The sequence below is a fragment of the Harpegnathos saltator genome, unplaced genomic scaffold (assembly GCF_003227715.2).
Source record: "Harpegnathos saltator strain DR-91 unplaced genomic scaffold, Hsal_v8.6 scaffold2, whole genome shotgun sequence".
Classification (NCBI taxonomy): Eukaryota; Metazoa; Arthropoda; class Insecta; order Hymenoptera; family Formicidae; genus Harpegnathos; species Harpegnathos saltator.
In genome coordinates, this window is record NW_020229983.1 from 915627 (window position 1) to 938935 (window position 23309).

Sequence of the window (23309 nt, forward strand, 5' to 3'; positions counted from 1 at the left end):
CGTAAAGATAGAATGAGTCAAGTTGAACAAAAGATTCCTCTAACATTTTTCAAATAATCGGGTGAAATTTTGAGATATTAATGAAAGTGGATAGACTAATCAACACGCATAATGCTATGAAACGAGCTCTGCAGCTATGACCTCATTGAAAATTGTTTCGTCTTGTTGATTGTTTATTGGCAATACTTAATAAATATCATTTGACAATAAGAGAGGGAATAGGAAGGCAGCGCGTAGAGCATGACCGCGTACTTACACTTGATCGTAACTGACATTGAAAATGTACAGCATGAACGAATAAAATATTTATATAGCAAATACGATGATTTATCGACGAAAGAATTACCATTTTTAAGAAAATACAATGTCGTCATCGCTTGATGCATAAAGTGGTTTGCCCATAAGAAAAAATTCGGAGTCGACGAATGAGTAGTGACACAGGAATTAAGGATAAAAGTATATCATGCAGCTTAACTATTTATTTAATCTGCAACTTAAAGACGAGAACATACAATAGCGAAAATTTTTGTGTCATCATTTCTCCACTTCTGTCAATCGATATTGCAGGTATGTCGTGTGTGCGTGTTCGTGTGTATGTATGTATGTATATAAAAACGCATATACAATCGTCACTTTTTAAACTTTTGTCGCTGATATTATCTCCATATGTCACATCCATTCGTCTCACGTTATTGCAAACTCGATGATGCTGGCTACATATTTCGTGCATCGTACAACCGACGTCCCTCTACACGTTTACGCACTGTCGTAAGCCTCGTGAATCCAATCACGGAAGTGACTGATGTAGGTGAATCCAATGTATGAGTTGTTATCGTCTACATTCCCGTATCTAATGCTGGCGATGCCACGAAGATACCAAGTCCCATTCTTGTGGATGTACAGGCCATTACCGCTTTGTCCAATGAAGATGCTTGAATCTGACAATCCTCCAATTATTTTCATCGTCTTTATATCAACGAAATATTAAGGAATTGCGCATATGTGTCTTTCTCGATTTTATAACAGCGGAGCGTAATCACGCGCCATCATTGATGGTAGAAATTATTTCATTATCTTGTTATATTATTATCGCATCATCTACTGTCAACTCACAATCGCCTTACGAAAGTTCAGACGTGACATAACAAGCACAAATGAATCTACTACAATTATTTGCGTAGATACACACTCACCGTTCAAACGGCCTGCGCAGAACTTATCCTGCGTAATAAACCTGCGAAAATCTATAGGACTCTCAGCCACACATTGCTTATTCGGCACGTACTGCATGACAACTTCGTACATAGTCTGGTTAGATTCGTCGTTGATGTTTTCATTCCATGTCACCATCTAAAATTACGACAATGAACCCACATGTTTGTCTTCTCTTTACACTTAATTTCCATTTTTCTCTCTTTGACGACGTGCCGGAACCTTTGTTCTGTATTTAGCGAAAATTAGATAACCGGTACATTTAGATACAAATATATCCTCATATATCCTCATTTACAAGCACGGGCATGTAAACAAAATAGACATGTGACATGATTACGTTGACACAACATGACACACACATCGATATGCGCATCACTAAAGTTTAATTCGAAATCATTATGATTTAACAACGATTAGCTTTCTACATGCACGACATTCGTGTCCGACTGCAAAAGCATCCTCGCGTTGGATAAACGGCATGATAACGCTCAATAGCAAAATCGGTTTTTGCACGATTGATACTTGCTATCGTTACCTTGCCAAGTTGTCCCGGTTGCAACAATGCTCTCTCATATATGATTTCCCAATCGATGCAAATAGGACGCACCAGCATATTTAGCTCAAACGGCGTTTTCAGCTTCAGCAGAGCTATGTCACTGGCATAGTTACCAATCAACCCCAAGTATCTTTCGCCAACTTCGATATTCTCCACCAACGACTTCTGACTGTACTGCTCGTCGGCATTCCAGGCACGATAATGCTTGCCGGCTACCACAGCGTAACTCGACGCATTGTTAACGTTGTTCAAGACTTGCTCAAAACAATGAGCCACTGTTGATGCAGCGAAGAAAAGGAAAGAAATTAAAAGTGAGATGAGAGATTAATTTATACGCTTAATGACTCACCTGAGACGACAAGATTGTTGCGGATAAGAGAACCACCACATATCGGTATATATGTCATGTCTTTTTCTCTAAAGTAGATGACAACGTGCCATGGAAACATCCCCGCTTTAGCCTCCACTCCATTAACAATTAGTTTCCCATCGTGCCTCGTGGATTTGCCGCATTCTACTTCAATGGGACGATCAGCTTGTGCAGACACTGAAAATTTAAATTTTTGTGTACGTGCTATCAATTAATCTGTTAACGTCGTTCTATCATATATATGAGCAGAAGAACTTTAGCACGATTCATCCGATGGAAAAATTTTAATAAGGTATTTAAGTATATCGCCAAAATATCTGAATGATTTGATTTGGAATAGGAAATAAAACACCAATACTGTATAAAACAAATTCAGTTCAAACAGTAAGAAACTTGAAAACATAAACATATATAATTTTGTTGTTTCATTCGTATAAATTTATAAACTCTGGGTAGTTTGTTTTTTGCCAAATAATCTTATTAATATATTCATATTTCCTTATATTCTGATTAATTTTTAATCAATTAATTTATCTTCATATTCTAATTAATGTAATCAATTTTTTAGATGTACGTCAGAAATTTTTCATATATCCATTTCTATTTTTATTTTAAATGCAAATAAATGAAGAAGAGATCAACATGGGAGTGACGTGATTTTGACGTATCAGACATATGTCATCGCATATTAAATAATAATAATATTAAGTTACTCACACAACGGTAGTAAAGCTAGCAGCGACAGAACTGTCGACAATGCAGAGTGCGTCTTCATGCCTGCAGACTCTTCCACAAAACGACTTTCGCTCTCGAAGTCAGCGAGAAACTACCGCGGATACTATACTGAGGCTCGATCAACACTTTCGTGCAGAAGGTCAGCCGGCATGTATCACGATGAGTCATGATGAATTAATTGATCAGTAACGAAGAGGATTGATATACATGCCGGAGAAAATCTTGGGGAAACGATACTACTGTCGAGAAAGATAATGCTTTTGTCATTCGATTGATATTTTTCAATTCAAGTGCATCAAGGCCGACATGATAACCCGTTTCGCACAAGGTCTGCAATAATAGCCAAGTCGTTCAGTATAACATTCAATATAAAATTACTGCAAGGAAGAAAATATTTGATCGAATGAAACAATTTTCTGATTCAAATATGAATGATATTTAAATTCCGGCTGAAATTATTAGAACTCGTGAATTACCAAGATTGAGACCAGAAAACTAATTCGCTTATCCAAACACTTTCCTAATTATACAAAACTCCTTTCTAGACTCCTTTCGTTAATATAAAGCTATCATTCTGACCAATATAACGCTACAAGATTGTTCCCTCTATTTTGAATAATCAATAAATACTAAATCAATGTCGCGTGCAATTAAAAAATTCTAATAATTTATTTGCAAAATGTAATTATTATTCCGGTCATTGTTGATGTTTTTGTATCATGACTGTTGGTGTTGAGAAGAATCGTGACAACTTAATCCTGTTAAATAGAACAATATCGCATTCACACTCCTATATATTACTGTTCATTTTGATGTTGCCATAGTCATCTAAAACTTGTTTTAATCGAACACAACGCGTTAATTTAACCTGGCTATTTTTCCTGTATAGATGATGGATCAATGGAACTTTATTTTCATATTTCTAACAATCTCACATCAACTTTACGTTTCTAGGAACATCAATATCGCGCAGTCCAGTATGCTTGAGATTTTTCTTTTATTTTCTTTCATATACAAGGTGTCCGGAATGTTTTGGAAACGAAAAATTGTGAGGATTAATCAGATCAAACTGTAAAGAAAAGTCATTTTGCAAAAATCGCAATAGTTATTAAATTATTAATGATTGAAAATGACCATACCAAGAAAATCTTAATTGATAACTTGAAAATTTACGTACTTATTTGCAAAATGGTAAAAGACTTTTTTGTTCAGAATGATCTAATCTAATCTGCGATCTAACCTGCGATCTACACACAGACGTATATAAATGTATATACACATATTCTTGTAAACTTGTAGCGTTCCATGTTGAAGATTCTGTTTGCAGGTGTACTCATATCAAAGTACATCTATAGAATAGAAAGCTGCAAAAATCGGAGGTGACAATCGAGCGATTGTGTATACATAGGAGATAAAGAAAATAATATATCATTCAACTTAGGTATTTATTTAATATATAACATTAAAGTGAATTCAATCACGGAAATCTTCGATTCTTCTTTCCCATTTGAGCGCCTCTCTCCATTTCCACATTGCCGGAGTATGTAACGAAAGATTCAATACAATAGTTGCTTCTTAGGCTTTTGTCACTGTTAATGTATGTCATTCATACGTCACGTTCATTCATTTCACATAATTGCAAGCTCGATATGATGCCGGTTACATATCTCGTGCTTCGGACAACCGATGTCCTTGTACACGTTTACGCACTATCTTAAGTCTCGGGAATCTCGACGATGTGATGGACGAAGTAACCGATGCCAGTAAATCCAACGTATGAGTTATTGTAAGCGCAACGATCGATATTCCCGTATTTGTCACTGACAACACCATGAAGATACCAAACTTCTTCTATCTGTACATACAGGCCGCTACCGCCATCTTCATTGCAGACGTTTGAATCTGATAATTATTTTTATGACATTTATATCGACCGAATACTAAGGAATTGGAAACACGCATTTTTCTCAGCTTTATAACAATAAAACGTAATCGCGCATCATCAGTGGTAATAGCTATCTTTTCGTTATCTTGTTATATTATTACTTCATTATCCATTGTTAACGCACAATTATCTCGCAACAACCTTGTGAAAATTCAAATAAGACATAACAAGCACGGACGAATTTACCGCAAATCATTTGCGCGGATAGACACTCACCGTTCAAACGGCCTGCGCAGTACCTATCCCATCTTCTGTCACTAAAGTTGCGAAGATCTATAGGGCTTTTAGCCACACATTGCTTGTTCGGCATATACAGCATCTCAACTTCGTACATAGTCTGGTTATATTGGTCGTTGATGTTTTTATTCCATACAACCATCTGAAATTACGACCATGAATCCATATATTTGTCCTCTCTTTACATTTAATTTCCATTTGTCTCTCTTTTAGCGACGAAACGCTGGGACCTTCGTCGTATATTTCGCAAAAATTAAATAACCGATGCATTTAAATACAAATGTATCCTTTATGATTTATGAGCACGGTGTGTAAACGAAACATGTGATACAATTAGGTAACATTGATACAACGTAACGACATACGTCGACATGCGCATGACTAAAGTTTAATTCGAAATCGCGTCATTATGATGTATTTAAAAACAATTAGCTTTTTATATACGCGGTACTCGTGTCTAGCTATAAAAGTATCCTTGAATAAACGGCTAATAGCAGAATCGGCTTTTGCACGATTGATGCTTGCTGTCGTTACCTTGCCAAGTCCCCGTTGCAGCACTATATCTCCAAATTTGTATTCCCGATCGATGCAAATGGGACGCACCAGCATGTTTAGTTCAAGTGGCGTTTTCAGCTTTAATAGAGCTACGTCCATGAAGTATTCACCCCAGTGCTGATCGTCCAATTCGATACTCTCCACCAACGACTTCTGACTGTACTGCTCGTCGGCATCCCAGGCGCGATAACGTTTGCCGGCTGCCACAACGAAACTCGATGCATTTTGAATGTTTCTTGAATCCTCGTCATAGAAGCAATGAGCCGCTGTGAATGAAGAGAAGAAAAGGAGAAAGATTAAAAGCAAAATAAGGGAGAAATTGGTTCGCTCAATAATTTACCTGAGATGACGAGATTGTTGCGGATGAGAGAACCACTGCATATCTGAATGTATGTCATGTTCTTTTCTTTAAAGTAGATAAGGACATGCCAAGGGAACACCTCCGATTTAACCTCGACTCCATTTACGATTAGCTTTTCGTCGTGTCCCATATATTTGCCGCATTCTACTTCAACAGAACGATTATTAGCTTGTGCGAACGTTGATAATGTAAATTTTTGCGCGCATGCTACCGTAATCTGTGAACGTCGTTCTCTCATATATATGAGTAGAAGAACTTTAGCATGATTTATCTGCTGAAGAAATTTTAATAAAGTAATTTTAATAAAGTAATAAGGTAATTAAAGATGTACGAAATATTTGAGTAACGTTTGGAATTGAAAAGGAAACATTAGTACCATATGAAAGAAACTCAGTTAAAAAGTAAGAAATTTTTTGATCGAAAATATAAACATAATTTTATTGTTTGAGTAACTCATATTAATTTATCCAATTATCTTTCCCAGCATCCATGTGCAACCAAAATTACTAGTCTAGTTAACTTAATCAAAATTCTGAGTAGTTCATATTAGAGTACGTCCGGGATAGATGGACAGTTTTTTTAGTTGGAAATAGCACATCTGTTTTAATGCAATAAATGGTCAACAATATATTAACACATTCAGTAGAGGATAATGTTTTAGGTACAAAAAAGTTTTTGTAAAAAGAAATTCATGGGACGTCAATAATAACGAAATATTAAAAATATTCTATGAGGGATAGATGGTCACAGGTGTCCACGTTAGATGGTCATATGTTATATGTCATATGGTCAAGGGATAATTGAGCATACGTCATTTCGGTAATGAATTTCTAAATAAATATGATGTCTTTTTAATTGTTTAACGAGTACAGTAGTACGAAAATTTTTAATAAGTGACAGCACGTATACATGGACATTGTCTAATTTGTCGAGACTTTGCTGTTAATGTCTTGTATCTGAATAATGATAAATGGATAAATAATTTTCACCTGGCATACAGTAAAAAATGGTACGATTCCAAGAACCATCATCGAGACACTCCATCATCCTGTAATCTGGATCAATTCTTGAAGGTAATGTATAAAATTGTTTGCAGGCCAGCGTGACTTGTGTTCCAGGCAGTATAGGCTCGCTACAAGACACCTCTTCTCCTCGATAGTTGCAGGAAATGTCTACGCTGGTGCTGTTCAACGGCGGGCAAATTTCTGCGGAGATAAACATCGGACCAGGTAAGCCATAAATCTTACCATCTGTCGTTTAAATAAAGAGAACGTCGCTTTTTTGTAAAAACATTAATTTTAATAATTATGCGACAATGTATTCTTATTAATTATCTTATATCGAAACACATTATATAGCCATTTGTTGCGAAGACTTATTGTCAAGAGAGACTCACTGAGACAAGAGACCTGATAGTCCCATATATTGTTGAGACAAATAGTAGTATTGCTGCTGTTCAACATGTAACCGTCATTACAGGTATAAGTGAGAATACTGTGCTGCGGAACAATGTCGCCAGACTGTTTACGGCATAACTCGTCACATCCTTCCAACTTATAACGTCCACCTGTCGGTTGCTCAGGTAATGCGCAACCGTTTTCTTGATTTTCCTCTCTAAATTTCCGCGAATGCATGCGTAAAAATTATCGATTCAGGTATAGTAATCAATAGGAAATAAAAGTACTATTAAATCTAATATTAGAGTAGATCTAGCTACTAGATCTGAAGAGTGTAAAACCCCAGTGATGATTAGTCATTGGTGGTTTAGTGGAAATTGCATGTGTGTGTGTGTATAGAAAATTGTGACAAGGAAATATTTAACTTACATATTACAGAATGCCTCATCGCTGGAATCGTTACAATCAGATTTCTTATCGCATTTGACATTAGACGGTACGCATTCGTTGCTTCCACAGAGGAACTCATCGTCTCTATTTAAATATAATAATTAAATGTTTTCGTTGGGTACACTTAGGCTTATATTCTGAACTGGTTTTATTGTTAAAAGTGACTGTAAAAGTGGCTTATTAACCTCCTAATTGGCTGTAAGCTACTTATAGAATCACTTTTAGTGTTAAAAAAGAGTTCAGAATATGGGCCTTAAACTCCTTTCTATCTAGCATTAACAACATCTATCCGTCGTATGTTATTAAATAAAAACTAATAATATATTATTTGTAGCGTAAAGCAATTGTGCGTACCTACACTGTTCACGATGCTGTTGTGTTTTGTTTATTCCCGGTATACTATCATTAACACACGCGTCGGTAAGATCTATATTTTTTAAAAGAAAACTTATAAATAGATCGTTTAATAATTATTTTGGTTAGATAATTATTTTGGCTAGTACTGTAACTGAACATAATGAACTGAAACAATGTTTCTGTTTTGTTTCTATTTTTAGATAGTTTCTTTATGTTTATACTGCCTGTAGAAAAGTTATCGTTTAATCCTAAAGGATTATTGGTTGATGGCTCAGTAAGGACATAAGTGCCTAACTTATGTCCCTACTGAACTATGTCCCTATCTAAAATTATTTTAATCAAATATGCAGATATTCAATCAAAATATTTAGATATAATATCAGCTATATACATTGATATATTAATATATTAATCCTCAAATCAGAAATTTGCACGCAAAAAAAGTAGCCTAATGATTTTGCCAAATTTTAGTAAGTAGGTTAAGTTTAAGTTAATCGTAAGTTTAACTAAAAACTTAATTAGAAATATAATAATTCGGCTATTACAAAAACAGACAAAATTCGTTTAAAGGAAAATATAACTTTATTATTAGTTGAAATTAACGCACGATTGATTAAGAAAATCAATTATTATTAAGTACTTTATATATGTAACTCCCGAGTCTTGGCTTCTACAACTAATTATCCTTACAGATCTCATCAAATCCTCTCCTGCTCACATATATAAGTAATATATAACGTCTATTAATATAAGAAGTAGCACATAAGTTAGATATAACTGGCGAAGCAAAGGTTCCATGACCAAATTCCATTAGGGTAAACGAGTTTTTCAAGAACATCGATCATTCCAATGATTAATTTCATGTAAAAATCATTATGCGCTAACACGAAACATTCATTAACTTACAAAACAAATTCAGTTAAAAATGTAAGTAAATCTATCGTTATAATTATGAATACAATTTGATTTGTTCAACCAAATCTGCCTAATTACCTTATCTACGTAATCATGTATCCAATTTGCCTGATTATCTTAACTGAATCGCATATAATCAATTTTGTTTGGTATTCCCAATTTTCTATTCTATATTCTATTATAAGAATTATAATATCGATTATAATATCATACATAATATATATACAATCTATTATAATATCTATTTTATAATCATATAAATCTACATTCTATTATAAGAATCATTAAAAAATTCTATATTTTATAAGAATTATTATATTATAATTGTATTTAATATTAAAACAATAACAACTCTCTATATTTATATTTTACTAAACAATCTGATTAATATATCCATACATTTGATTAATATAGCAATTTTTTTCCACGTGCGCTTGAAAATTTTCATACATTCTATTTGGATTTTAAATGGGAATAAATGAAGAAGTAGCTGAGTGATGTTATTTGGACGTAGAACATTGCATTATAAAATTATAAGAAATGTATTCCTCGGCACATTATTTTTAATGTCATTACTTGAAGGACGACGTGACCGAATGCTCGCGACACAGAAACGCATCAAATCACGATGTGATTAAATGCTATAAACACACAATATCAAATTTCAGCATTCTACTGACAATTTTTCACACGAATTCGATCTACGAAGCGCAACCGTTCTATCAGGAAAATAAGTAGCGGCATGAACTGAAAAGTATTATGTATACTCACAGAATGACAATAAGCCCAGCAACAACGGAACTATCATTATTGTTAATACTGTCAATACAGAATATGCGTTCATAATAACAGAAACGTTTACAGGAAAATAGCTACTACCTAGTCAACGAGAAACTGAACGCGAGTTTCACATCGAGGTCTAACTTTATACCTGGAAGGTTAACCAGTTTATCTTACGATGATTCAGCACCAATTAACTTGGCATATTGATTGCGGAAAAAAACTTGAATGAAAGTTGAACGACATTATAAATTTGATAATAGCCACTTGTAGAAAAATTTACGACCAATGTCAAAATATAACAAATAATGTTATGGTAATAAAAATTATGAACATCAATGATTGCGAAATGTTGCGTGATAATTGTATAACCTTGAAGATGAAATTTCGATGTTTCAGTGTTGACAATGTTGACAATATGTAGATCGATGAAAACACATTTTTTAAATTTACATCAATGCTTTCAATAAAGCCGATATCGCGCGTCTCAGCATACTTATATAATTTTATTCTCCTTCATATGTGTTGAGAATGTCCGAAAACTCAAAGCACACTCACAGCGTAAAGATAGAGTGAGTCAAGTTGAACAAAATATTTCTCTAGCATTTTTCAAACAATTGAAAATTGAAATTTTGAGACAGTAATGAAAGTGGATAGGCTAATCAGCATAATGCTATGGAACGAGCTCTGTAGCTACGATCTCATTGAAAATTGTTTCGTCTTGTTGACTGTTTATTGGCAATACTTAATGAATATCATTTGATAATAAGATACGGAATAGGAAAGCAGGAAAGCAGCACGTGAGGCATAACCGCGTACTTACACTTGATCACAACTGACATTGAAAATACAATATATAACATGAACGAATAAAATATTCATATAGTGAACATGATGATTTGTCGACGAAAGAATTATCATTTTTAAGAAAATGTCCTCATCACTTAACGCATAAAGTAGTCTGCCCATAAGGAAAAAATCGGAGTCGACAAATGAATAATGAGACAGGAATTAAGGAAAAAAGTATATCATGCAGGAATTAAGGAAAAAAGTATATCATGTAGTTGTTATGTCCTAGAAGAGGACACAACGTGTACTCACGATTGTGAGTCCCGCACGTATGTACTTGCGTATGCGATGCAAGTCAAAGACTAGAGGGGCCCGTTTACTCCGATTGCGACGTGCGACAGGTGATCCACTTTGTGTCTGTGAAGTTAACACGACATTTTGCAAATTAGTGAACAATAAACATTCCAGTAGCACTTTTCATTGTTCTATTGTTCTTCAAAAAATGAAAAAATGTTCCGCATGTATAATACCAAAAAATCGAAAATTAAGATGTGTCGTGCTAATTTGGCGTTCCAACACGACACTCCTCCTTTTAAAATACAAAAGGGTGACAAATATTATGACATATGCCGATTGTTTTAGCTAATTCTATGCAAGTTTAGTGTAAATCTAACATTTCAGAACAAAATGTCAAAAATTGACCAAGATATCGAAAATTAAAAAATATCGTGCTGACTTGGCGTTCCAGCACGACACTCCTCTTTCTAAAGTACAAGAACAAATATTGTGACATCTACCGATTGTTCTAGCTAGTTCTATGCAAGTTTAGTGTAAATATAGCATTTCAGAACAAAATGCCAAGAACTGTCCAAAAAGTCGAAAATTAAGATGCGTTGTGCTGACTATAATTGCTACAGTGCTGGACTACAGTGCTGGACAGTTCTTGACATTTTGTTCTGAAGTGCTATATTTATACTATACTTGCATAGAACTAGCTAGAAGAGTCGTCAGATGTCATAATATTTGTCGTCTTCTTGTACTTCAGAGGGAGAATTGTCGTACTGGAACGTGAAGTTAGCACGACACATTTTCAATTTTTTGGTATTATACATGCAGAAAATCTTTTTCATTTTTTGAAGAACAATAGAACAATGAAAAATGCTATTGGAACAATGTTTATGTTTTATCAATTCGCAAAACGTCGTGCTAACTTCATGGATACGTCCACTTTTAGGTCAAAGAACTAAATCTCTTTACCTGGAATTGGACCGCGAGTTGATAGTTGGAACCGGGGATGAATTGGAAAGGGGGTAATTATAACGTAAAATTAATATAAATTATAGAAAATTAATGGCACATTTTATTGAAGTTCAATTAAGAGCAAATTTAAAATGACTTTAACAAATATTGCAGGAACGCGGGTCTATACAATAGGTTCGCATAATCAGTATAAAATTATACATGTTTATAACAAACGGTCAATAGCATGTGTGTTGTGTAATAGAGTGTGTACCACATAGTGAAAAATAGGGAATTCGATGGTGAGGAAGGAAAAAGGATCCAAAGAAGAAACAAAGAGAAGAGCAAGATTTCCCTCTCGACGGCAACAAATCGAAATTATAATTAAGTAAGGAAAAAGAAAAGAAAGGACTCACTGACCTGGAGGGTTAAGATACTGCCTTAATAGAGGTGACGAAACAACAAAAGGGCCTGAATAGAACGAGTCGCATAAACTAGTTTCTATAGGAGGTTGGCTTCTTAGGCTGCTGCGGTTGGGGTTGAATTTTAATCACTTGATCACACTTATTCACTAAACTTCGAGTATTAGGCACCACGGTTTTAACAGATTACTGTTCGTTACGCAGGATTCGCGATGAAATAGAGGTGGAAGATTATTAACAAACGGCTGGTATTTCGTGATAGAACCGAGAAAAGATCTATCCAAATCGCGGGTATGTCGAGAACTGCAGAAGCTTTTTGGTTTCACTCAAGTCGTCAGCTCGGATGGGAAGGTAGGGTTCGAAGAGTTGCATTGGCAATTTAAATTTTATGCCCAAATATAGTCATAGGACTGTACCGTGAAGATATTTCGGAGGTAAGGTTTAAGGATGCGTTGCAGTATCCCGAAGATAAATATTGCAGGGGATGGGATGCAGATGGCAATAAGGAGATTTCAAGGTTTACCCGTGTTTCGTTAGATTTTATTAGGTTTAGTTAGAGTTGGTACGCGAATAAAATTTATGAAGAGACGCGGAAAAGGCATAGATTCTTGAGGATCAAAGGCTAGTCGCGTCATGTAACAATATGCGAGATTGACCGGCCGGTTCGTCTTCAAAGAAAATTATTGCCCCGAAGAAGGAAGTTATTAAAAGATATTTAAGATATATAAAGGAAAACGCCTGACTGAAATAATTCAGCAAATCTTTCTAACAAAAAAAACGAAAAAACTCAGCCGCTTTGTCGGACCGGAAACCGACAATAACGCTCTAACAGAAAATGCAATAGCTTCCACGGAAAAACGCAGCAATTACCCTTCTAGGAAAGAAAAAATCGATATTTACATCTAAGGATTAAGTTGCTCAGGGATGAGTTAGGAAACAATGGTTGGTTCGGAATTCTGCTGACGTGAACCGAAGTGAATATTTGTCAAATATTAGTAATCATATTTCGTCAGATTTTCAATTACGCGAGATTTCTCACGGACGTAACTCAGCTTAACTATTTATTTAATCTGCAATTTAAAGATCAGAATATACAATAGCGAAAATCTTTATATCTTCATTTCTCCACTTCCACGTCAAACGATATTGCAGGTATATCGTGTGTGCGTGTTCGTGTGTATGTATGTATGTATGTATATAAAAACGCATATACAATCGTCACTTTTTAAACTTTTGTCTCTGATATTATCTCGTCTACACATCACGTCCATTCGTCTCATATTATTGCGAGCTCAATGATGCTGGCTACATATTTCGTGCATCGGACAACCGACGTCCCTCTACACATTTACGCACTGTCGTAACCTTCGCGAATCCAATCACGGAAATAATTGACGTAAGTAAATCCAACGTATGATTTGTCGTAAGCGCAACGTTCGATATTCCCGTATTTAACACTGGCGATACCACGAAGATACCAAACTCCTTCCTTCTGGACATATAGGCCGCTACCTCCATCTTGATTGCAGACGCTTGAATCTGATAATCGTCCGATTATTTTCATCACATTTATATTGACCAAATACTAAGGAATTGAAAACGCGCCTTTTTCTCGGCTTTATAACAATGAAACGTAATCGCGCACCATTAGTGGTAACAGTTATCTTTTCATTATCTTGTTATATTATTACCTCATTATCCATTGTCAACTCACAATTATCTCGCATCAACCTTGTGAAAGTTCAAACGAGACATAACAAGCACGAATGAATCTACCGCAATCATTTACACAGATAGACACTCACCGTTCAAACGGCCTGCGCAGAACTTATCCAGCGTAATAAATTTGCGAAGATTTATAGGGCTCTCAGCCACGCATTGGTTGTACATCACGTACGGCATGTCAATTTCATACATAGTCTGGTTAGATTCATCGTTGATGTTTTTATTCCATATGACCATCTGAAATTACGACGATGAATGCATATATTTGTCCTCTCTTCACATTTAATTTCCATTTTTCTCTCTTTCGGCGACGACACGCTGGGACCTTCGTCGTGTCTTTCCCGAAAATTAGATAATCCATGTATTTAAATACAGATGTATCCTTATGATTTATAAGCACGGGCATGTAAACGAATAAGACACGTAACACGATTAGGTAACATTGATATGACATAACGACACACGTCGACATGTGCATGACTAAAGTTTAATTTGAATTGCGTCATTATTTAACAACACGCGAACGCGCATCCTATATGCGCGATACTCGTGTCCGGCTGCAAAAAAGTATCCTCACGTTAAATAAACTGCATGAATACCAATATGCTCAAACGAAATCGGCTTTTGTACGTTTGATACTTGCTATCATTACCTTGCTAAGTTGTTCCGATTGCAACAGATCTTTCTCGTACAAGATTGCCCAATCGATGCAGATGGGATATACCAGCATATTTAGCTCAAACGGCGTGTTCAGCTTCAGTAGGGCTATGTCCATAGCAAAGTTACCTGCCAGGCCCAAGTATAAGTCGTCCACTTCGATACTCTCCACCAACGACTTCTGACTGTACTGCTCGTCGGCATCCCAGGCACGATAACGCTTGCCAGCTGCCACAACGAAACTCGATGCATTTTTAATGTTTCTTGAGTCCTCGTCATAGAAGCAATGAGCCGCTGTGAATGAAGAGAAGAAAAGAAGAAAGATTAAAAGCAAGATAAGGAAGAAATTTGTCCGCTCAATAAGTCCGCTCACCTGAGACGACGAGACTGTTGCGGATGAGAGAACCACCACATATATCAATGTATGACATGTCCTTTTTTTTAAAATAGATAAGGACATGCCAAGGGAACACTTCCGGTTTAACCTCTACTCCATTTACAATTAGCTTTCCGTCGTGTTTCGTGTATTTGCCACATTCTACTTCAACAGGACGTTCAGTTTGTGCAGACGCTGAAAATGTAAATTTTTGCGCGCATGCTATCGATTAATTTGTGAACGTCGTTATCGTATATATGAATAGAAGAACTTTAGCACGATTGATTTGGTGAACAAATTTTAATAAAATAATGAAAAACATGGCTACAAAATATTTGAGTAACATTTGGATTTGAAAAGGAAACACTACCATATGGTGTTGAAAACAATACCATATGGAAGAAATTCAATTAAAAAAGTAAGAAATTTGCTGGTCAAAAATATAAACATAATTTTGTTGTTTTACTCATATTAATTTATTCAATTATCTTTTCCAGAACCCATAATTGTCACCAAAATTGTCTAATTAACTTCATCAAAATTCTGGATAGTACATATTGCACCAAATAATCTAATTAATATATTCATATTTCCTTATATCCTGATTAATTTCAAATTGGTTAATTTAGCTTCATATCCTGATTAATGCAATCAATTTTTTTATATGTGCGTCTCAAATTTCTCATGTGTCTACTTTTATTTTTATTTTTATTTTAAACGCAAATAAATGAAGAAGAGATCATGAGTGACATGAATTTGACATATCGGACGCATGTTATCGCATATTAAATAGTAATAATAATAACAAGCTACTCACATGACGATAGTAAAACGAGCAACGACAGAACTATCGACAATGCAGCGCGCGTCTTCATATCTGCAGTCTCTTCCGCAAAGCGATTTTCACTCTCGAAGTCAGCGAGAAACTGCCGCGGATACCATATTGAGGCTCGATTAACACCTTCGTGTAAAAGATCCCCTTGCATGTACCATGATGAATCACGACGAATTAATTAATCAACAACGATCAAAACAGCTATCAATGCCAGAAGAGATCTTAAGGAAAACAACATTAATAGATCGAGAGACAATGTTTTCCTCTTTCGACTAGCGTTTTTCAATTCAAATGCATCAACTACACAGACCGATAACATTCCGCGCCAGGTTCGGCATAATAACCATGTCGTTAATATTCAATATAAGATTACTACACGGAGAAAAATGTTTGATCAAATGAAACAACTTCCTAATAAAATGCGAACGATAGTTCGCCGAAGTTCCGATTATAATTATCGAATTGTAGTATTGTATAAATTATCAAGATTTCTGGTTAACTTAAATAAAATCTTGGTTTTTTAAGTTGGAATTTCTGTATCGTTTATATTTCACCAGAAAACTAATTCACTCAATCGAACATTTTCCTAATTATATAAACTTCTTTTTAAACATTAATATATAAAACTATCGTTCTAGCCTAATACTACTACAGGATAGTCCGCTTTATCTTGAATAATCAATAAATAATAAGTCAATGTTGCATACAATTAAAAAATTTAAATAACTTATCTGCTCAAAATGTAGCTATTATCTCGGTCACTGTTCATGTTCTTGTATCATGACTGTTGGCGTTGAGAAGAATCGTGACAACTTAATCCCGTTAAGTGCAACAATAATATTGCATAAGTGCATTCACACTCGTATATATTACTGTTCTCTTTGATGTTGTCATGGTCATCTAAAACTTGTTCCAATGGAATACAATGCGTTAATTTAACCAAGCTATTTTTCCTGAATAGATGATGGATCATTTTTATTTTTATATTTCTAACAACCTTACGTTCTTTCATCAACTTTACGTTTCTGTGACCAATATCATGCAGCCCAATATGCTTGAGTATTTTTTTTATTCTCTTTCATATACAGGATGTCCGAGATTTTTTGGAAACGAATACATTGTGTGAAGATTAATTAGATCAAACTGAGAAGGAAAGCCAAGTATCATTTTGTAAAAATCGCAATAGTTATTAAGTTAATGATTGAAAATGATATGAAGGAGATCATATCAAGGAGATCTTTTAACTGATAACTTGAAAGTTTGCGTACTTATTTGCAAAAGTATAAAGGATTTTTTTGTTCAGAATGACCTAATAACGATTATATGATGGCTTGTGCTAAGCGACAGGTTCAAGATTCAGGGTTCAAAGTTCAATATACTCATATCTATTGCTAGACATAATAATCATATAACTATAGATTAGGTTATTCTATGCAAAAAGGTCCTTTATCATTTTGCAAATAAGTACGCAAATTTTCAAGTTATTCAATTAAAAGAGCCTCAGAGATATGGCCATTTTCAATCATTAATAATTTAGTAACTATTGTGATTTTTACAAAATGGTACATAACTTTTCTTCTCAGTTTGATCTGATTAACCTTCACAATTTTTCGTTTCCAAAAGATACTAGGCAGCCTATATATTCAGGATATTTGTAAATTCAAGATACAACTGCCGTGTGTAACTATCTTGCAACAAACATGTAAAATCTTGAGATGTTAACAAAAAAAGAAAGGTGAATCAATGCACATGATAAAGTAAGAGAAACTTATTGAAAGTGGCTTTGACTTGTTGATTATCTCTTAACAATATTAGATAAATATCAAACGGTAGAAATTGAAATGGAATATGAAAACAGTGAGAAACCGGACTGCATTCTTGGCCTTAATCAAGTTTGACATTAAAAATACATAATGTGAATGAAATGTTAAAATATACAAAACACATTTATTTTATATTTATTTTACTAACTAAAGGATTACCATTTATGCAAAAAACGATGTATTCTCCGAAGTCACGTTGTGCACAATGAATCCCGCAGAATTCTTATGAAAAATAGCTTTCGGCTAAATTTTTTAAAAATTTGTTATATTTTTCAAAAATTTGTACCCATATCATAGTACATATACAGAGTAAAAAGTTACAAAGAACGTAAGTGACAATCCAGCGATTGTGTATGCAAAGAAGATAAAAAAAGGATATGTCGTTCAACTTAGGTAGTTATTCAATACATACTATTACAGAATTCAATCACGAAAATCCTCCAACCCACTTTTCCGTTTACGCCCCTCTATCACCTGATTACGATATTGCAGTATAGAAGTATAAAGCAATAAGGAATATATAGCGGTATAAGAATATTTAACAAAAAACGCAGTGCAATGGTTACTTTTTAAGTTTTTGTCACTGTTATGTCATTCATACTCATTCATCTCGCAAAATTATAAACTCAATACGATGCCGGTTACATATGTTATGCATCGGACAACCGACGTCCTTCTACACGTTTATGCACTGTCGTAAGCCTTGCGAATCCAATCATAGAAGAAATTGATGTTGGTGAATCCACTGTATGAGTTGCATTCATCGAAAGCCCCGAATTTGACACTGGCGATACCGCGAAGATACCAAACTTCTCCCTTCTTAATATACAGGCCACTACCGCCATCTCCATTACAGGTGCTCGAATCTGATAATTATTTAATTATTTTCATCACATTTATATGGACCAAATACTAAATAATTGGACACGCGCGTTTTCCATGACTTTATAACAATGAAAGATCATCGCGCACCATCAGTGGTAATAGCTATTCTTCCATTATCTTGTCAAATTATTACTTCATTATTTATTGCCAACTCATAATTATCTCGTATCAACTTTGTGAAAGTTCAAACGAGTCAAAATAAATACAAATGAAACTAACACAATTATTTGCGCTGATAAATACTCACCATTCAAACGGCCTGCGCAGAACTTGTCCACCGTGAGAAATCTATGAACATCTCTAGGGCTTTCAGCCTTGCATTGCATGTACGTCACGTACGGCATGTCAATTTCGTGTAAAGTCTGATTAGATTCGTCTTTGATGATTCGTCTCTGATTAGATTCGTCTTTGATGATTTTACTCCATGAAACCATCTGAAATTACGACCCTGAACTCACTTATTTGTCCTCATTTTATATTTAATTCCCATTTTTCTCTCTTTGACAATAGACTTTCGTTCTGTATTTCGCGAAAATTAGATAACCGGTGCATTTAGATACAAATGTACCCTTATGATTTACGAACATGAGTGTGTAAACGTAATAGACGTATGACACGCTTAGGTAATATTGATATGACGTAATGACACACGTCGACATGCGCATAACTAAAGTTCGATTCGAAATTGCGTCATTATGATGTATTTAACAACGATTAACGTCCTATATGCGCGATACTCGTGTCCGGCTGCAAAAAGCATCCTCACGTTAAGTAAACTGCATGAATTCGCCCAATAGCGAAATCGGCTTTTGTACGATTGATACTTGCTATCATTACCTTGCTAAGTTGCGATTGCAACGGATCTCTCTCGTACAAGTTTTCCCTTTCCCAATCGATGCAGATGGGATGTACCAGCATATTTAGCTCAAACGGCGTGTTCAGCTTCAGTAGGGCTATGTCCATAATAAAGTTACCTGCCAGGCCCAAATATCTATCTTTCACTTCGATGCTCTCCACCAATGACTTCTGACTGTACTGCTGATCGGCATCCCAGGCACGATAACGCTTGCCGGCTGCCACAACGAAACTCGATGCATTTTTAACGTGTCTTGAGTCCTCGTCATAGAAGCAATGAGCCGCTGTGAATGAAGAGAAGAAAAGGAGAAAGATTAAAAGCAAGATAAGGGAGAAATTTGTCCGCTCAATAACTCACCTGAGACGACGAGATTGTTGCGGATGAGAGAACCACCGCATATCTGAATGTATGTCATGTCCCTTTTTTTTAAGTAGATAAGGACATGCCAAGGGAACACCGTCGATATAACCTTGCCTCCATTCTCAATTAGCTCTCTGTCGTATCTCGTGTATTTGCCGCATTCTACTTCAGCGGAATGATTAGCTTCTGCGAACGCTGAAAATGTAAATTTTTGCGTGCATGCTATCGATTAATCTGTGAAGGTCGCTCTATCATATACATAAATAGAAGAACTTTAGGACGGTTCATGTGGTGAGAAAATTTTAATAGGGTAATTAAGTACATGATCAAGGTATTTGAATGATTTGGAATTGGTTTGGAAATTGGAAAGAAAATACTAATATCATATGAAAGAAATTCAATTAAAAAGGTAAAGAAATTCTCTGGTCAAAAATACGAACATAACTTTGTGGTTTCATTCATATAAATTTATCTAATTATCTTTCACAGGACCTATGCAACCAAAATCTGGTTAACTTAATCAAAATTCTGGGTAGTTCATATTGCATCAAATAATCTGATTATTGTATTCATATTTTTTTACGTCCTAATTAATTTTAAATCGATGAATTTATCTTCATATTCTGACTAATGCCATCAATTTTTTTATATGTGCGTTTCAAATTTCTCACGTATCTACTTTTATTTTTATTTTAAACGCAAATAAATGGGGAGGAGATCAACGTGTAAGTAACGTGAATTTAACGGACGTACATCATCGCACATTCAATAATAATAATAATATTAAGTAACTCACATGATGGTAGTAAAATAAGCAGCGACAGAACTATCGACAATGCAGCGCGCGTATTCATATCTGCAGACTTTCGCACAAAGCGATTTTCTCTCTCGAAATCAGCGAGAAACTGCCGTGAATACGCGAATATTGAGGCCTTCGTGCAGAAAATCGCCTTATATATATCATGGTGAATCACGAATTAATTGATCAATAGCGGCCATAATTGGTGCTTACAGAAGATAACTTAAGGAAAACCACACTACTAGATCGAGAAATAATACTTTCCTCATTCGATTGACGTTTTTCGATTTAAATCCATCAACTAGACAGTCCGATATTATAACTCGTTATAACACATAATGTTATAACTCGTTATAACACATAATGTTATAACTCGTTATAACATATAATATTATAACCCCGTAGAATCCTTATGGGAAACAGTTTTTGCTTATATTTTTTAAAAATTTGCTATATGATAGTTCTTAAGTGTAATCAAAAGTGTCACTAGACCTGATGTAATGAACAATTTCCGAGCTACAGCCGTTCAAAATTGGGATTTCCGTACATCATGCAGTATAATGAGAAAACATATCGATGTGTATATACACATAAATACTCGAATGTATGTGTATTTGAACGCACGCACGCGTATATAAATGTATCTACACACGTTTTTTTTAAACTTGAAGCATTCTACGTATGTTGAGCATTCTATTTGTAAATATATTTATATCAAAATGTAGAATAGAAAGCTGCAAAAATCGAAAGTGATAGTCCAGCGGTTGGATATACAAAGGAGATAAAGAAGAGGATATATTGTTCAACTGAAGTATTTATTCAGTATATAATGTATATAAATTCAGTATATAATGTATATAAATTCAGTATATAATGTAAAGTGAATTCAATCACGAAAATCTCCGAATCTTCTTTCCCGTTTACACGCCTCTCTCTATTTCGACATTGCTGAAGTTTAGCGAAAGACGCAATGCAATGGTTCTCAGGCTTTTGTCATTGTTATGTCATTCATACATCACATCCATTAATCTCGCATAATTATAAACTCGATACGATGCCGGTTACATATTTCGTGCCTCATCGAATCGATGTCCCTCTACGTTTACGCACTGTCGTAAGCCTTGCGAATTCAATCAAGAAAATAATCGATGTGGGTAAATCCAACGTATGAGTTGTTAGCACAACCATCGATATTCCAGTATCTGACACTGAGGACACCACGAAGATACCAGAATCCGTCCGAGGTATAGAGACCGCTACCGCCATCTCCATTGCGGAGGTTTGAATCTGATAATCGTCCGATTATTTTCATCACATTTATATCGACCGAATACTAAGGAATTGGAAACGCGTTTTTCTCGGCTTTATAACAATGAAACGTAATCGTGCACCATCAGTAGTAACAGCTATCCTTTCATTATCTTGTTATATTATTACCTCATTATCCATTGCCAACTCACAATCATCTCGTATCATCGTATTCGATTCGATTCGAATTCGAATAGTTCTCACATCTCTAACCCGAATGAATATATGTATATTTGGGCGCACGCACGCGTATATAGATGTATATACACATATTCTTCTAAACTTAAAGCATTTTGCGTTGGGGATTCTATTTGTAAATATACTCATATTAGAATACATGTGTAGAATAGAAAGTCGGAGGTGACAGTCGAGCAATTGTGTATGCAAAGGAGGTGAAGAAAAGGATATACCGTTCAACTTGGGTATTTATTCAATATATGATATTAAATTGATTTCAATTACTTTCCTTCGAAACCTCCGAATTTTCTTTCCCGTTTGCGCGCCTCTGTCACCTGATTAAGATATTGTCAGAGTATTTAATGAAAAACGCAATACAATGGTTGCTTCTCAGGCTTTTGTCACTGTTATGTCACTCATACATCACGTTCATTCATCTCATATAATTGCAAGCTTGATAATGCCGGCTACATATTTCGTGCATCAGACAACCAACGTCCCTCTACACGTTTACGCACTATCTTAAGCCGCTCCAATCGAAATACGGAAATAATTGATGTAGGTAAATAGAACATATGGATCGTAAGCACAACCATCGTTATTCCCATATTTGACACTGGCGACACCCAAAAGATACCAAACTCTCTCCTTCTGGATGTACAGGCCGCTACCGCCATCTTCACTGCAGAGGCTTGAATCTGATAATCGTTTGATTATTTTCATCATATTTATATCGACCAAATACTAAGGAATTGAAAACACGCGTTTTTCTCAGCTTTATAACAATAAAACATAATCGCGCACCATCAATGCTAATAACTATCCTTTCATTATCTTGTTATATTTTTACTTCATTATCCATTCTCAATTTACAATTATCTCGCATCAACCTTGTGAAAGTTCAAATAAGACATAACAAGCACGAATGAATCTACCGCAATCATTTGCGCGGATAGATTCTCACCGTACAAAAGTCCGGCGCACATCTTATCCATCGTGATAAATTTGTGAAGGTTTACAGGGCTCTCAAAAAAGCATTGCAAATGCGACACGTATGGCATGTCAATTTCGTACATAGTCTGGTTAGATTCATCGTTGATGTTTTCATTCCACACGACCATCTGAAATTACTATCATGAACCCATGTATTTATCTTCTCTTTATATTTAATTTCCATTTTTCTCT

General features: G+C 35.1%; 4 protein-coding genes across 4 annotated transcripts; all 4 read right to left on the reverse strand.

Moving 5' to 3' along the window:
- Positions 1–459: 459 nt before the first annotated feature.
- On the reverse strand, positions 460–2971 carry LOC105181403 (modular serine protease). The gene is made up of 5 exons (XM_025297940.1): positions 2859–2971; positions 2121–2318; positions 1751–2046; positions 1194–1350; positions 460–938 (listed from the first exon to the last, which is right to left on the reverse strand). The coding sequence occupies exons 1-5, from the start codon at positions 2914–2916 to the stop codon at positions 757–759; spliced, it is 891 nt and encodes a 296-aa protein (XP_025153725.1). The 5' UTR covers positions 2917–2971; the 3' UTR covers positions 460–756.
- A 1503-nt stretch (positions 2972–4474) lies between these two features.
- Positions 4475–9978, reverse strand: LOC105181402 (modular serine protease-like). Its single transcript, XM_019840563.2, has 9 exons — positions 9865–9978; positions 8176–8248; positions 7801–7905; positions 7371–7588; positions 6964–7179; positions 5954–6118; positions 5593–5879; positions 5038–5200; positions 4475–4778 (listed from the first exon to the last, which is right to left on the reverse strand). The coding sequence occupies exons 1-9, from the start codon at positions 9935–9937 to the stop codon at positions 4591–4593; spliced, it is 1488 nt and encodes a 495-aa protein (XP_019696122.2). The 5' UTR covers positions 9938–9978; the 3' UTR covers positions 4475–4590.
- Positions 9979–12004: 2026 nt separating this feature from the next.
- LOC105181405 (modular serine protease-like) lies at positions 12005–17022 on the reverse strand. The gene is made up of 5 exons (XM_011138148.3): positions 15899–17022; positions 15079–15276; positions 14701–14999; positions 14129–14285; positions 12005–13862 (listed from the first exon to the last, which is right to left on the reverse strand). The coding sequence occupies exons 1-5, from the start codon at positions 16065–16067 to the stop codon at positions 13672–13674; spliced, it is 1014 nt and encodes a 337-aa protein (XP_011136450.3). The 5' UTR covers positions 16068–17022; the 3' UTR covers positions 12005–13671.
- A 965-nt stretch (positions 17023–17987) lies between these two features.
- Positions 17988–20754, reverse strand: LOC105181407 (modular serine protease). The gene is made up of 5 exons (XM_011138149.3): positions 20637–20754; positions 19838–20035; positions 19462–19763; positions 18872–19058; positions 17988–18605 (listed from the first exon to the last, which is right to left on the reverse strand). Exons 1-5 carry the CDS (start codon positions 20692–20694, stop codon positions 18424–18426), a joined length of 927 nt encoding a protein of 308 aa, XP_011136451.1. The 5' UTR covers positions 20695–20754; the 3' UTR covers positions 17988–18423.
- Positions 20755–23309: the final 2555 nt, after the last annotated feature.